The sequence below is a fragment of the Cetorhinus maximus genome, unplaced genomic scaffold (assembly GCF_964194155.1).
Source record: "Cetorhinus maximus unplaced genomic scaffold, sCetMax3.hap1.1 HAP1_SCAFFOLD_2533, whole genome shotgun sequence".
In the NCBI taxonomy this organism is placed as follows: Eukaryota; Metazoa; Chordata; class Chondrichthyes; order Lamniformes; family Cetorhinidae; genus Cetorhinus; species Cetorhinus maximus.
The window spans coordinates 1-15,693 of NW_027598470.1; the positions used below are offsets into that span (position 1 = coordinate 1).

The 15,693-nt window shown below is 52.5% G+C and overlaps 1 protein-coding gene across 1 annotated transcript; it reads left to right on the forward strand.

Annotated features, from left to right (window-relative positions):
* Window positions 1–872: 872 nt before the first annotated feature.
* On the forward strand, window positions 873–8,530 carry LOC144677438 (transmembrane protein 179B-like; the record flags this gene model as incomplete). Its single annotated transcript, XM_078537531.1, has 3 exons — window positions 873–1,010; window positions 2,704–2,782; window positions 6,249–8,530. Coding segments are annotated over 3 exons (394 nt in total), but the record flags the coding sequence as incomplete, so codon positions are not given.
* Window positions 8,531–15,693: the final 7,163 nt, after the last annotated feature.

The following is a 15,693-nucleotide window of genomic DNA, read 5'->3' on the forward strand; positions in this document are numbered from 1 at the left end:
GCAGCTGTGCCTACAAACGCCCGAGCCCCAAGCTCTGGAATCCCCTCCCTGAACCTCCCCGCCCCTCTCTCTCTCTCTCTCTCTCTCTGTTTCTTCTCTCTCTCTCTCTCTCTCTCTCCCCCTCCCTCCCCTTTTAAGATGCTCCTTAAAACCGACCGCCTGGCCGGAGATTGTGGTCGCCTGTCCCTCAGGAGGTTGGGTTTCAAAAAGTTGTCCCGATTCACCTTCCCTACGAAATGCCTGGGGGATCGTTTTACCCCCTTTTTGGAGGCGCTATACAAATGCACATTGTGGTCCGCGTGCGCACACACACGCCCACGTGAACCAGGAAACAGTAGAAAAGGGCTGGGGGCTCTCCGCTTGCCTGAGGCGGGGCAAGGCAATCGGGCAGATTCAACCTTGCGCCCGCGTCTCCAAATCACGACCCTGGAGAGGGGTGACTTTAGTTTTTAAATCTGCCATGGAGGGGGTGGTGGTCGCTGGCGAGGCCCAGCATTTGTTGCCCGTCCCTAATTGCCCTCGAGCCGAGTGTCTCCCCCGGCCGTTTCAGAGGAGCGGTCAAGGGACTTCCACATTGGCTGTGAGGTCTGGAGTCACGTGTAGGCCCGGACCAGGGTAAGGAGGGCAGATTACCTTCCCCTAAAGGGGGACATGAGTGAACCAGATGGGGTTTTTACAACAATGGATGACGGTTGCCATGGTCACCGTCGCTGAGACTAGCTTTATAATTCCAGAGTTTTATTAGAGTTTGACTTCCACCAGCTGCCCTTTGAACCTGTCTCCACCCCCTTCCCCAGAGCATCAGAGCCTGGGGCCTCCAGTGACATTATTGAGAGAGTCTTTTCCTGTTGGTGCCTTTTTTTTTTGTGCAGGGGACTGCGGTGGCTCACGGCCTGCCTGGTGACGTCCGGCGCCTGCCTCTTCCTCCTCCTGGTCTCCGGCTGCCTCCTGCGGGTCGGGCTCGACACCTTCTGCCGGTCGATCCTCGCCGAGCCCGGGATCGTCAAGAGGTGAGAGCCGGACCGGACCGGACCCCGCGGCAAGAATCGGGGCCTCCTCCTCGCTCCGTGCGGCTCCGGTTCCCCCCCCCACCCCCGGCCGTGACCCTGAGGCGGAGCGAGCGGCGGCGGTGGGAGAGGTGACCAGGGTGTCGGTCGGTCGGGTGGAGGGCTGGGGTGGGGGGGGCAGAGGAGTGAACGGGGTTAGGGAGGGGCCTGCCAGAGAGCAAGGCTCCCGCCAGCAGTGGGTAATGGTGGGGGGGGCCATACACAATTAACAAAACTGAGAGAGAGGTGAAGAACATAGTATGTATGGTACCTAAGGCTAGGCTAGAGGGGGATATACTCGTATTTCTGTATCGCCATTCACAGCCGATAAAGTATTTCTCTTTTCAGCGCAGTGACCGTTGTACAAGAGGAAAAGCGGCAACCAATTTGCGCACAGCAGGCTCCCACAAACGGCCCTGAAGTGAGCAAATGACCTGTTTTAAGGTTGGTGGGAGGGATAAATATTGGCCCCCACCCCCCCCCACCGCATCCCGGGAGAACCCCTCGCCTCTCTCCCGCTCTTCTTTCCAGCTGGGCCTCGCCGTCTTTTGCACCCGCCCCGAGATGAGGTTGACGTCTCGTTAGAAAGACGGGGCCTACGGCGGTTGGAGAGCTCCCCCAGTACTGGCACTGGGCGTGTCGGCCTGGATGGGTGGGGGCTCAGGTTTTTGGAGTGGGTCTAGAAACCGTGGGCCTTCTGACTCTGAGGCGAGAGGGAGAGGGAGAGAGAGAGAGCGAGCTTCCCACTTCAGTCTTCAACACTCCCATTAACACTCCCTTAGTCTTGTGCCCATGACATCTTTGTCAATCTCTCCTGAGCTCCCACCTCTCCCTGACCTTCTATCCTGCTCCACCCCCCACTCTTAAACAGTATAAAACCCATCATATTTCTCCTCTTTAGCGCTGGAGAAGAGTCGTACGGACTCGAAACGTTAACCCTGTTTCTCTCTGCACGGACTCTGCCGGGCCTGCTGAGACTTTCCAACTTTTTCTGATTTTTTTTACTTAGGGTTCCCAGCAGCCGCGGTATTTGGCTTCTACCCATTTAAGGCGGTGGGATAGACAGACCTTTGGGGTCTCTCGGGGAATGAAGGGACGTGGGGGGTGAGCGGGCGGGAAAATGGAGTTGAAGCCCAAGATCAGCCATGGTCGTATTGAATGGCGGAGCAGGCTCGATGGGCCGAATGGCCTGCTCCTGTTTCTCGCCTGTCCGTTACGGCTGGCTTTTGAGGCAAGCCTCGGTAGCTTAGGGACAAGGCCCTCGGAAGCCTCTGTGGACGTGGGGTACGAATTCTGTCCCGGACACCAAGGAGGTCGTCGTCAACAGGATTTAGCGCAGGATGAGATTCAGAATCACGGGGAATTTGGAGACATCGCCTCCCGGGGTATGGGGGAAAGAGGGGTGAGAGTCCTGGCAGAGTAGGAACGAGGTAACAGTGAGGTGGGCAGGCGAGGTGGTGGGAGTGAAAGGGACCTTGGTGTTTGTGGGAGACGTAGATTCGAGGTGAGGTCCCATCGCGTTGAGCTGCCTGAGCGAATTGGGTGTTGGGGAAGGAATGCAGCTCAGTGGTAAGGACGTGGCGTTTAGGATATACTGGATCTGTAAGCTCGGTCAGTACACGAGTCTCGCCGCACCTGAATGACTTTTCTTTCTTAGCTGCTCAGGCGCTGAGAGATTGAACTGGACTTCTCCTTACAACGGCTCCACATTTTACCAAAACTTCACCAGCGCTGAGGTGAGACGAGCTCTTGCTACCGCTTTTTGCCATCGTGGGTTCGTTTGTTGTGAGCCATCTATGTTAAACTGTCTCCCTGTGTTTGATGGTTTGTCCACCAGCCTCCCACCCTCTGTCAGCCTGAGCTCACCCAAGACTCTGCCCCTATCCTGACTCACACTGAGTCCCGTTCACCCATGGCCCCCTCCGCTCGCTCACCGACGTTTTTCTCCCGATCCGGCAGCGCCTCCATTTTTAACACTGCCGTCCTTGTTTTCAAATCCCTCCCATGGCCGCCTCGCCTGCCCCCTATCTCTGTAACCCCCTCCAGCCCCTACACCCCTCCCTATCTCTGTAACCCCCTCCAGTCCCTACAGCCCTTCCCATCTCTGTAACCTCCTCCAGCCCCTACATCCCTCCCTATCTCTGTAACCTCCTCCAGCCCCTACAACCCTCCCTATCTGTGTAACCTCCTCCAGCCCCTACAAGCCTCCCTATCTGTGTAACCTCCTCCAGCCCCTACACCCCTCCCTATCTCTGTAACCTCCTCCAACCCCTACAACCCTCCCTATCTCTGTAACCTCCTCCAGAACCTACACCCCTCCCTATCTCTGTAACCTCCTCCAGCCCCTACGACCCTCCCTATCTCTGTAACCTCCTCCAGCCCCTGCCACCCCCTCCCTGTCTCTGTAGCCGCCTGTAATCCGGACGTCAAGGGTCTCTGATTTTAATTGCTCCACCATTTCTTCAGCTACCTGGTGCCCTAAGCTCCTCCCAAAACCTCTCTGCAGCTCTGTCGCTCCTTATTTAAAATGGTTTGTCAAACCTACTTCTCTCTGTTCCCATGCATCTACTGTCCTTGTATCTAGATGGTAGAGGTTGTGGGTTTGGAAGGTGCTGTCGAAGGAGCCTTGGTGAGTTGCTGCAGTGCATCTTGTAGATGGTACACACTGCTGCTACTGTACATCGGTGGTGGAGGGAGTGAATGTTTGTGGATGGGGTGCCAATCAAGCGGGTTGCTTTGTCCTGGATGGTGTCGAGCTCCTTGAGTGTTGTTGGAGCTGCACTCATCCAGGCAAGTGGGGAGTATTCCATCACACTCCTGACTTGTACCTTGTAGATGGTGGACAGGCTTTGGGGAGTCAGGAGGTGAGTTACTTGCCACAGGATTCCCAGCCTCTGACCTGTTCTTGTAGCCACAGTATTTATATGGCTGGTCCAGTTCAGTTTCTGGTCAATGGTAACTCCCTAGAATATTGATAGCGGGGGATTCATCGATGGTAATGCTATTGAATGTGAAGGGGAGGGGTGGGTGGGGACGGAAATCGCTTGTTGCGAACCGGCAGTGGCAGGCTTGTGTTCAGCTCTCATGGCCGAATAGGCCAAAGCAATGGCAACATGGGTGAAATAGCCGGGTGCGGCTAGCTTCTGTGGGACTGCCCATCTTACCCGCTCCTGCCCCTCAACGCCACTGGGGGCAATCGGCTGCCCCTCATGATGAGGAGAGCGGGACAGGAGGAGAGGGGTTAACAGAAGTCCCAGCTAAAATCGTCATCATACTCCGTGTGTTGTGTGATGGAGCGTTTACCTCACAATGACCCTTTGTTTGAGAGAATGTGGAACTCGCTCCCACAGGGAGTGATCGGGGTGGATAGTGTCGACGCACTTAAGGGGGAAGCTGGATAAACACATGAGGGAGAAAGGAATAGAAGGATAGGGTGATGGGGGGGTGCGGTGGGTGGAGATGGAAGAGGAGGTGGGAAGAGGCTCGAATGGAGCAGATGGGCTGAATGGCCTGCTTCTGTGCTATATAAAATGATGTAATTGTTTTCCTAATGGAGATAGACAGCTTCCAGCTGCTTGGGTTGGGATTTGGCCTGTGTCTTTCGCGAGCATACGAATTAGGAGCAGGAGGAGGCTGCTTGCTGCCCTCGAGGCCGCTGCGCCACTCAACGAAGATCGTGGCCGATCTGATTGTGGCCTCAACTCCACATTTCCCCCCCTCCCCCTCCCCCCCCACCCCGATACCCTTTGGCTCCCTGTTTTTTTTAAGACTGCAAACGATCAAACCCCTGCTTAACTCCGAGCCCCAGGCCGTGCGGTGCACACGTCTGCCGCTCGGAACAGGAGAGATGCCATTCAGCCCCCTCGAGCTGCTTCCGCCGTTCAGGGCACCCTGACTCCACACTGGGCCTGCGGGGGCGAATGTGGGGCGGCTGCTTTAGAGCGGTGACTGCTTCGTGAGAGGCTGGATTGCGCAGGTTGTCAGGAAATAATTAGCTCGGACATCGAAGGTGGTTCTGCTGCTTGGGCGAGGAGGCCAACTTATCTAGGGTGAGCGGACAGTGACTCGCTTTCGCAATGCGGTCAGCTGTTTTTTTTCTGAATGGTTGTTTAACCCAGTCAGGCCCGTCCGCGACACTTCTACGCATCGGGGGGCAGCGGTAATCATTCCACGTGTAGACAGACTTCGCAGCTCTTTCTGCGGCTTCAGCCAATCTATTACAGTACGGGAGGAGGCCACTCAGCCCTTTTTCCCCCAGCGTTGGCTCTCTCTCTTAGAGCCCACTTGTCACGCTCTCCAACCCTGCCCTTCCCCCTTAACCCTGCACATGCGCCTTTGACACGTATCCGTCCGACTCCCTTTCGAAAGTTAGGATTGAACCTGCTTCAGAACTGACCGCTCGGTCAGTCGAACCTGCCCGCAAGCGGATGGGGGCTGCCACATTGTGATTAAACGTTTCGTCTCTCCCACGTAATCTCCTGGGAAAGGGAAAAGCGGCCTCGATAAAAGGGAAAATAAAAATATACTGGAAAATTCCTCTGTGAAATCTCTCTTTTTAAATTCATTCGTGGGATATGTGTCTCTCTACCTGGCGAGCATTTATTGCCCATCCCTAATTGCCCCTTGAGAAGGTGGGGGTGAGCCGCCTTCTTGAGCCGCTGCAGTCCCTGTGGTGTAGGTACACCCACGGCGCTGTTAGGGAGGGAATTCCAGGAATTTTGACCCAGTGACAGTGAAGGAACGGCCGATATATTTCCAAGTCAGGATGGTGAGTGGCTTGGAGGGGAACTTGCAGGTGGTGGTGTTCCCCATGTGTCTGCTGCCCTTGTCCTTCTAGGTGGTAGAGGTTGCAGGTTTGGAAGGTGCTGTCGAAGGATCCTTGGTGAGTTGCTGCACTGCATCTTGTGGATGGTACACACACTGCTGCTACTGTGCGTCGGTGGTGGAGGGGGTGACTGTTTAAGCTGGTAGATAGGATGCCAATCAAGCGGGGCTGCTTTGTCCTGGACGGTGTCGAGCATCTCGAGTGTTGTGGGAGCTGCACTCACCCAGGCAAGTGGAGAGTATCCCATCACACTCCTGACTTGTGCCTTGGGGGATAGTGGGCAGGTTTTGAGGTGGTGGGGGGGGAGTCACTGCAATGTTAAAATGTCTGCCTCCACCTTTTAGTCAACGACCCTAAGCCCAGTCTTGTTTCCGCAGACCTCGACCTGGGTGAATTTCACCTTTTGGATGGCAGTGTTGGCGCTCCTCATCGTGCAGCGGAGACGGGTGGACGATTTCAGGCCCATGATGGGGGCCGACACTGAGTGGAGCACGGCCGTGTCCGGGATCATATCCGAGAGTAAACCCTTGATCCCATCGGGGCCCCGACCATAAAAAAAAATACCATTCGAGGAGGCGGGGTGGGGCTGGCTGTGCCAGAGTGGCATCGTGGGATGAGCAGCAAGAATGCTTGTGAGAGCGCGCGTGTGTGTGTGTAGCATGTGTGTGTATATTCGCCTGTTTGCATAAGCGTCCACCTCTCTCTCCCGCCCAACGGGTCCAGAGCTATTGACGAAAGGTGGGTGCCCGTGATTTGAGCCTTGGCCGACTGCCGAACTGGGAATGAGTGCCAGTCAGCACACCGCCTAGCCTCCGCCTGTGTGTGCTGTTTAGTAGTGCCACTGTCTCGTTTATCAGTACTTCTTTGAAACGGTTTCACTTCCCACGAACGAGCCTCCAGGTGGGGCAAGCCACGGTTGAATCGCGGCCCTTATCTGACGGAGGTTTATAAGATGTGCCATGCCCGGCTCCATCCCCGAGTGCCAACCTTCGGATCGGTTACGAGGGGAGTGAGGTTTGTTGGAAGCAGCTGAAGACCGGTTTTGATGGGATGTGGGGGGGTTGGGGGGGTGGGGGGGTGGAAAAAGGCTTTCGATCGATAGGTTGGGGGTGGGGGGGTGGGGTGGGTGATGTGCCAGATTCTGAAGAATCCCAGCGGTTGACTTGACGTGTGAGGTGGTGGCCCAGCAACTTCACACTGAGAAGCGGGCAAACTGGTTTCCTCCAACAAACCAGTCATCCGCGGCACCTCCCTGTGACTGGCACTCGGTGACAAAGGCACCGTCCGGTCTGCGCGACCCTTTGCAATTGCAGTGTCAGTAAGAGACCGTTGCTCCTGCGACAACCTGGGTAGGTGTGTTTGAGAGTACCTTTCACTGCAGCCCTGAGGGTAGCCCCACCAGGTACATACAGAGGGAGGGGAAGGGAATGTCGAGGACCAAAACGCTTGCATTTGGTAAAGAAGTGTCTCAATATAGCAAGATGCTACCTCCACGCCTGGAGCCTGGGGTGAAATCGAGGCCAGGCTGTTAAGATGGAAGTCCATTGGCTGTGAGAGACGGGGTTAGCTAGTCTCGGCACAGAACGATCCCATTGGCACCACCTCGGACAAGGGAAGAGGGGTGGAAAATCACAGGTGCAGTCAGCCGAGCTTGACTCTGCAAATCTGTCTGTGCTCCAGTAGATATCGAAGAGGCTTAATTGGCCCCATCCTCATCTCCAAGAGGGAGAAGGCCATGGGTTCGAGCCCCGGGCACAAAAGCCCTGTTGATGTTCCCAGTGCCAGCCCTGAGTGAGTGCCGCACGGCCGGAGGTGCCGTCTTTCAGCTGAGAGAGAGCTTAAACCAAAGTCCTCTTTGTTCCTGCTTTGGTGGGTGTAAAGTATCCCATAGGATAGCTTTGAAGAGCAGAGGTTGGGTTTGGGGGTAGTGGGGTTGGGGGGTGGGGGGCAGGGTAGGGGTTCTCCCCGGTGCCCTGGTCAATATTCGTCCCTCGGCCAACATCACCAAAAGCATTGTCGTCACGTTGCGGGATCTTGCTGTGCGTGAATTGGCTGCTATGTTTCCTGCGCTGCAGCAGTGCACGAGGCTTGGCGCTGGCTGTAAAGCACTCTGGGACACCGTGAGGCTGCAAAAGGCGCTATAGGAATGTAAGAGTTTCTTTGGCTGGACCCGTAACGGGTGTGATAGGCTGACTCTGGGCGCCCGTAATGGGAGGTGGTCGGTTTCCCCAACGCGCTCGTTTTAAGCCAAAAAAAAAAACCCAAAAAAATCAGCTTTGCTCCTAAGGAAGCTGAAGCAAAGAAGCCGACTTCGCCAAGGCTTATGTGTCTCTCTCGGTGATCCCAGTTCCTGCTTCCTGACCTTTCCAAATCCCTGTTAGAAGGGGACTCTGGTTATACTGACACCCCCCCCATCACCGTCTCCGAAAAGCCTGACCTACCTAAAGTCAGACGTGGCGGTGATATGTGGTGTTCCGTTAATGCACCCGTAGCAGTGGGACCTGTAACGACAGGATGTAATCTGACCTTTTTTTCAATCTAGCGTTCACCAGACCAGGTCCGAAACCGATTCCTGTTCTTCGTTAGAATCTCGATGTGAGCCATGATCCCCAATGTAAATATACGAACCAACTGATGGTGTATTAAAATAAAATGATTCATCTTGAGTTCTCGGGCTTTATCAAATGGTTCTGTCAAGAAGGTGGGGGGATGCACAAGAGGGCCTGAGTTGGAGGAACTCGAGCATGAAGTTAAATGGGTAAGGGGCGCCGGTGAAGCCAGGGGATGGATTTGAACACGGATGAGAATTTTACAGTAGAGTTGCTTGACCAGGAGCAAGTGCAGGCCAGCGAGCACAAGGGTTAGGGGCAAGCAAATGGGATTTAGTACATCCTATGCAGGCGAAACAATTATCGAGTGCTAACTCACGGCGTGTAAGTGACCTGCAGTACAGTCCGAATCCTACATCCTGGACCTACAACACGTTCCAGGATATTGCACCTCACTCCAGCCATCGGGTTCCGGTAAGGTTGTTCAAATTTGGGAGAGCTTAATTAGTATAAATCTACCTACCGCAAAGATTGTGCAGGAACAGGGATTAAATAGCTGACTCTGGAGGGTCTAGCTTTAAGCAGCACTCCACAGACAGGAGAAACCATTGCTGCTGCAGACCATCCCCTTTAGGAGGTCTGGGGAAAGTTAAATACCATAGGGAAGAGGAACTCCTCCACCCCCCCCTCCTCCACTCCCACCCCCAGAACAGCTTGCAAAAAGTATTTTTATCTCTTTAATCTTACCTTTGAAGTCTGCAGTTCCTTTTCACGCCAAAATCACTTTTTGGGGCAGAGATTAGCCTCAGCCTGGGAAAGCAGAGACAGCTCAACAGCGCCATCATTGCTGTCAAGCAACAACCTATGACTAGCTAAGGTGGAGGCCATTAAAGGTATTGCAACTCTGAGCCAAATTCAGTTCTGAAGAACTGCCAAAAGTGAATGGTTATACCTATTCTAGCTTGTTTTCATGCTTCTGCCAAAAGCCCCAGGATGACTGCAACATTTCTAACACTCAATTGGAAGGCAACAAACCTATCTGAGCATGCTTTATTCTAACATGTTTCCTGCACCTCAATATTTCATTCAGATTAAAATTGCTATAGGCAATGGAGGCCTCCACAGACTGAACACTTCAGGTCTGTTGGACAATGACCTTAAAGATCCAGGTACAATATGATCGACGCTCCTAAGACCAATTGTGAGTGGAGCTGAACCATAAGACATAGGAGCAGAAATTAGGCCATTCGGCCCATCGAGTCTGCTCCGCCATTCAATCATGGCTGAACCTCCAAATACACTCTGGAATTCACATCTTTTAGGCAAAAACTGACAGAAACCATTGATCAATTTATGAGTAGATGCAGAGACGAGGACTTTATAGCATCAGATCTAGCTGACAGAGGAATCAAGCTCGTGGATGGTATCTACCTCAATAGAAGCAACCCAAATGGAGCTCTCAGACCAACCCAATGGTTACAGCATGGAAACGCTACTACAAAGCAGATGCAAATAAGATGCCACGCTACTGGATAGACAGGAGTCTACAGGCTATGCGTCATTCATCCATCATTGGCACGATAGCCAGCACAGACAAGCCTGGTAAGCAACATGGAGCGATGCGGTCTCCGATTTGCACCCAGAAGTATATCCAAGGCATGTGCCATCAGAGGATGATGCAAGCGCCAATGCAGAAAGCAAAGGCTGGAACAAGCGGTTTGACATCACGAGAAGCCAGAAGCAGAGGTCAGGCGGGCAACATCATTCCAATCAACCAAGAGCACGTGACAGACATCGTCCAAATAAGACCCATGAGGTGGCTAGCCAAGCTACGTGGTCAGATGTTGAGGATGACCAGACCATCGATGCACAAAGTGAGCCGACATTCAGCATGGTGAACATCAAAAGAATGCATTGGCAGCGGTACCCACAGAAGCCTTTGCCACCATCCAGATTATATGCCCACAGATGCAGGGACAGCACAAATTGTATGCAAAGCTGGGTACTGGGGCAAGTGCCAACATCCTTCCGCTTTGCCCACTGAAATGTATATGCCCGTTGTATATGAAACAATTATCGAGTGCTAACTCACGGCGTGTAAGTGATCTGCAGTACAGTCCGAATCCTACATCCTGGACCTACAACACATTCCGGGATATTACACCTCACTCCAGCCATTGGGTTCCGGTAAGATTGTCCAAATTTGGGAGAGCTTAATTAGTATAAATCTACCTACCGCAAAGATTGTGCAGGAACAGGGATTAAATAGCTGACTCTGGAGGGTCTAGCTTTAAGCGGCACTCCACAGACAGGAGAAACTGTCAGATGTGGCAAGTGATGATTCAACCAGCCGCTGCCAAACTCTCAACGGCTCAGAGACTCCGTCCCTGGGATCCATTACGTTCAAGTGACACTATGAAAAACTCACCCTGGATACTTTTACTTTGTGGACGCCAGGGGCCCAGTGATTGCAGGCCTTTCGGCGCGCAGGGACTTGCCCTTCCGTGGTATCGCCAAGACAATGACGAGGACCCCCCCCTCAAAGAGCGCCATTGGAAACCCCGTCCTTACACTGGGAGAAGACCACCTAACTCTGCAATGCAGATCGTCAGCCGGAGGGCTGTGCGACACAGTTTGGACCGAGTATGCGCGCCCATTCCGGACACGCGAATTGGTCCCTCAGCGCGATGCGAGGCGGAATTGCTATTCGGCGGACAAGTGCAGACAGCCCTCCCCAATCGTAAGGATGGACTGTGTCTCAGGGAGGGTTAATCAGGCACCAGCTTTCAGTAGCAAGGCAAGCAAGAGGGCGCGGTGGCGGTGGGGGGGAAGATGAAGAATTGAAGAAGGTGCAGAGAAGAGAGGCCGCATGGACGCTGTGAACAGAAGACCAAAGATGGAGAGGAACCAACCCATGTGTCGACTGCAGCCGAGACTCAGCCAGGAGGCAAGACCCGCGTGAATCCAGTAAAATCGCTGCCTAATTATAATTATCGTTTTGTTACTTATAAACGTTTCCTGACATTACTTCACCTGGCTCTCTCTTGTCTGCATGGTTAAAGCCTCAAAAGAACAAATTAATATCGAGTGGAGACTCTGAGTTCCGTTTTAAGCACTTACATTACATAAGTTTTCAAACACTCTCATTAATAATCACCTGCGAATATTAAAGTGCTCCTGGCGATGTCCTACAAGTACTGATACGTTTGCTGGGACTCTTTACAAACCCCAGGCACCCTGTCTTGGCACCCAAAAAGACGGTGTCAGCTATCCAAAGGAACGCAGTGCTCTGACTGCAAGGGGAAGGTTTTTAATGGCTTTGAGCACATATCGCTTTCCTTGTTAGAATTCAAGGAGAACCAAGGACGCAGGGGTTGCACTGGTTAATCAACGTGTTGTCGTCTGGTAGTACAGGACTTGAGTACCTCTGAAAAAAGAGACTTGTCGCAGTTTTTCATCTTGCGCCCACCAGTGCACTTTGCAAGAACACCAACATAAGGGGCGAAACCACAATTTATACTGTATGTGGAGAGTGCTGATCGGAAGGCAAACGGATTCTGATTGTTAGAGGGGTCGCCATGGCGAATGCACCAGTGATCGTGATTGACAGCTGACTGCCAAATTTAAACCAGGCAGCTCGTCCCTGATTGGTCAAGGCATTGCCCTGAGGAATGAACCAGCGAATGGCTGTCACTTATTTAGTTTAGCTGAAACAGGCGCAATGTGTGTACATGTTCTTTCTGTCTGCAAAGGACAGGGCCCCGTGTATTAATCTATGTAGCTTCCAGGACTTGAAAATGGTACAGAGCCCTCTTGCCAACCATTCTCTTCACGTACAGTATAAATTGTTGTTTTCCCCTTATTTTGGTATTCTTGCGAAGTGTCCTGATGAGTGCAAGATGAAAAGCTTCAACATGTCTTTTTTTTTGTATACAGCAATAAATTAACAAACATGTATAAAGTCTGGGAACCTGATAAGGAAAGGACAGCAATTTGTTGAAACCTCTGGATTTCCTGGGACCAAGTTTAAGTGTCGTGTGCTACTGCTCCCCCCACCCAATAAGGAGCCAAGGTTTACCCTAAAAATCCGATCGATAACCGAGAAGTGTCAAGTATCATATCGTGGGACATCCCCAAGGTTAAAAGGGGTGGGAGACAACTTAAAGTAAGTGAAGTATTGGCTAGATGTTGCAGAAGTTTTATTTATTTTTACTCTTGCTTGGGATGTGGGCAAGGTCAGCATTTGTTGCCCATCCCTAATTGCCCCTGCACACTAACTTTTTGCGACTCACGTACCAGGACACCCAGAGCCCTCTGTACCTCAGTTCTGTAGTCTCTCTGCATTGAAATAACACACCGCTTTTTTCATTCTTCCTGCCGAAGTGGACAAGTTCCCATTTTCCCCGCGTTGTACGCCAATCTGCCAATTTTTTTTTGCCCACTCGCTTAACCTGTCCCTTTGCGGGCTCTTTACGTCCTCTCTCCCTTTTTGCCCTTGTAAGAGGCACATAACGCTGGCAAGAGGGCCCTGAAGGGAGGGGGAGGAGGAGGGGGAGGGGGGTTCCCTACTTGCAGCTTATCACAATGGAATAGGGGGTCGAGCAGTCCGTATCGTCAGGGTCGCCTGATCTAGGGGTGGTGGGGTGTGAAAGGCTCCGAGGGCACGTGTTGCAGGGTCCAACCTGCCGAGCGATGAGGTCAGAGCGAGGTCAGGGCGAAGCAGAGTTTAAACCTCGGATAATTAAAAACAGAAAACGCTAGAAACGCACCCAAGCAGGTCTGGCCTGGAGAGGGAGGGAGAGAGAGAGAGAGAGAGAAACGGAGTTAACGTTTCAGTTTGTCGATCTTTGATCGGAACTGTTAACTCCGTTTCTCCCTCTGCAGATGCTGCCAGACCTGCTGCGCGTTTTCTGCTTTTATTTCCACTGTACAGAATTGGCGGTGTTTTGCTTTGGCCCTGGGAATCAAACCTCCGTCTTGCACGTTAAGAGTGCTTTGGCTGAAGGACGGCTTCCCTGTATTGTATTGTATCGTTATCAGTGCAGGAACACCAGTCAGAACGCTCTCTCTCTTTTTTACAGCAAAATAATTGTTTATTGAGCGACTTTCTGCACTCTGGTCAGAGGACGTGTGGTAATTCAGAATTTGGGTGTTCCTTTGACCAGTTTTCTGTCAGCACTGCTGGGAGACGGTTCCCAAGCTGATCCTCACAAGGTCGGTTCTCACCCAAACATTGTGAAAATCCTCCAGCCCTGTGGTAGCCGTTCTGTGGCCTCTCTCCTGAGAGAGGCTTTTTTTGGGTGAAAGGTTAAGAACAGGCTCCAAAGGGGCGCCGAATTGATTAAGACGTAGCCGTTTGAAAGCCTGTTTGTTTATTTTTTTAACACGCGATTTTTTTGGGCCTGGTGGCTGATTACCAATGCAGGCCGAGCATCCTTTATCCGAAACCCTCGGGGGCCCGAATGCCTTTCGCATCTCAGGTCATCTCGGTTTTCGGGTGCCGCGGATAGGCCTCGGCCTACTTCCATGACGACGGTGGCCGAAGCCTAAGCTGGCGATAGTCTAAAGTGAATACAATGGCTGGAAAAGTAAGATGTACCACTGAATAATAAATACAGGGTACCCGGAATAGGTTCCTATCCCTGGTCCCGCAGGCGATCCTGCTCACAGGCAGGGGTTTGCAAGGTGCAGTGAAGGCAAACCAGCTGGACTTCCCGTGCTAAAGGTCACGTGCGGTTGGCGAGGTTTGTGTCGGCTTGGGTGGTGTAAGCTCGGATCAGGGACTTCCCACGCTAAAGGCCGACGACCTGAAGATGTGAGAGCAGAAGTAGGCCATTCGGCCCATCGCGTCTGCTCTGCCATTCGATGAGATCATGGCTGATCTGATAATCCTCAACTCCCCTTGGCCCTTGATTCCCTTACTGATTAAACATCTGTCTATCTCAGCCTCGAATATACTTCACTGCCCAGCCTCTACAGCCCTCTGCGGTAAAGAATTCCACAGATTCACCACCCTCTGAGCGAAGAAATTCCTCCTCATCTCTGTCTTAAATGGGCTTAAACCCCTTACTCTGAGATTATGCCCTCTGGTCCTAGACTCTCCCACAGGGGGAAACAACCTCTCAGCATCTACCCTGTCAAGCCCCCTAAGAATCTTATATGTTTCAATAAGGTCGCCTCTCATTCTTCTAAACTCCAATGAGTACAGGCCCAACCTACTCAACCACTCCTCATACCCAGGATCAACCTAGTGAACCTTCTCTGGACTGCCTCCAATCCCAGCGTATCCTTCCTTAGATAAGGGGCCCAAAATGTTGAGATTCAAAATAAAGTGGCTTTTTTGGGTGCATTATCTGTTATGGATAAAGGATACCCGACTTGCGTTTGAACTTGTTCAGACGGGTTTAGCACTCCAATACCGTTCAAAGGCAATTTCCGTGGAGCTTGATATTTGGGCTCCGTGTGGCCCCTTCCTTGGAAGGTGTGGCATGTGGCTGGATGGCACATTTACAGGAAGGCGCGGAGACTGGGCGAGGGGGCACACAGTTACTCGGAAGCAACACTTGACGGTCCTGGTGGAGGAGATCCGGAGGGCGAGCGATGCCCTGTCTCCACACGGGGTAGGAGTCCACTTTTTTCTGGCTTGTCCCTTGCTCCCCCAGCTTCTCTGCCTGGCTCCATGTCGTCCTCCCTTTCCTTCCTCAGACCAAGGGGATCCTCGAGCAAGACACTGCAAACCAAAAACTCCTTTTCTCCTGGTGACCCAGTGAAGGTTAGAGTTGCACGGCCTTCACTCCTTTCTAGGTGAACTCAAGACAATTTCCAGAATAAATGTTGATAGTGAAGTCTTGACCAAAATATCCCAGACAGTTTCCCGATGTGGTTCAAATCTCCATTAGCAAGGGAACAGAAAAGTGTGCTAGACGTTTAACTGGTGCTCAATCCTCTGCAACAGGTTCTTAAGCCTCAGTCGGCTCAACGTTTGAAGGGGGTGCTGGGTCAAGCGGCAGCCTCTGACGGGTTTCCCCAAAAGCCTGTGAAACCTGGATGCTGAAAGGAAGGTGAGAACAGCCTTCTACCAGCACTGAAGGTGTACCTGTGCCTCGCGGACTCAGAAGTCCGGTTCAAGAAGGTGACACTCCAACACCCCCTCGAGGGCGATTAGGGATGGGCACCAAATGGTGCTCGCGTCCCATGAAAGAATTTTCAAAAAGTGAGTATCTTTACAGCGCTGCTTGTGGGCCGGGAGGAGCAGGAGTGTTTCCCCTGTTCC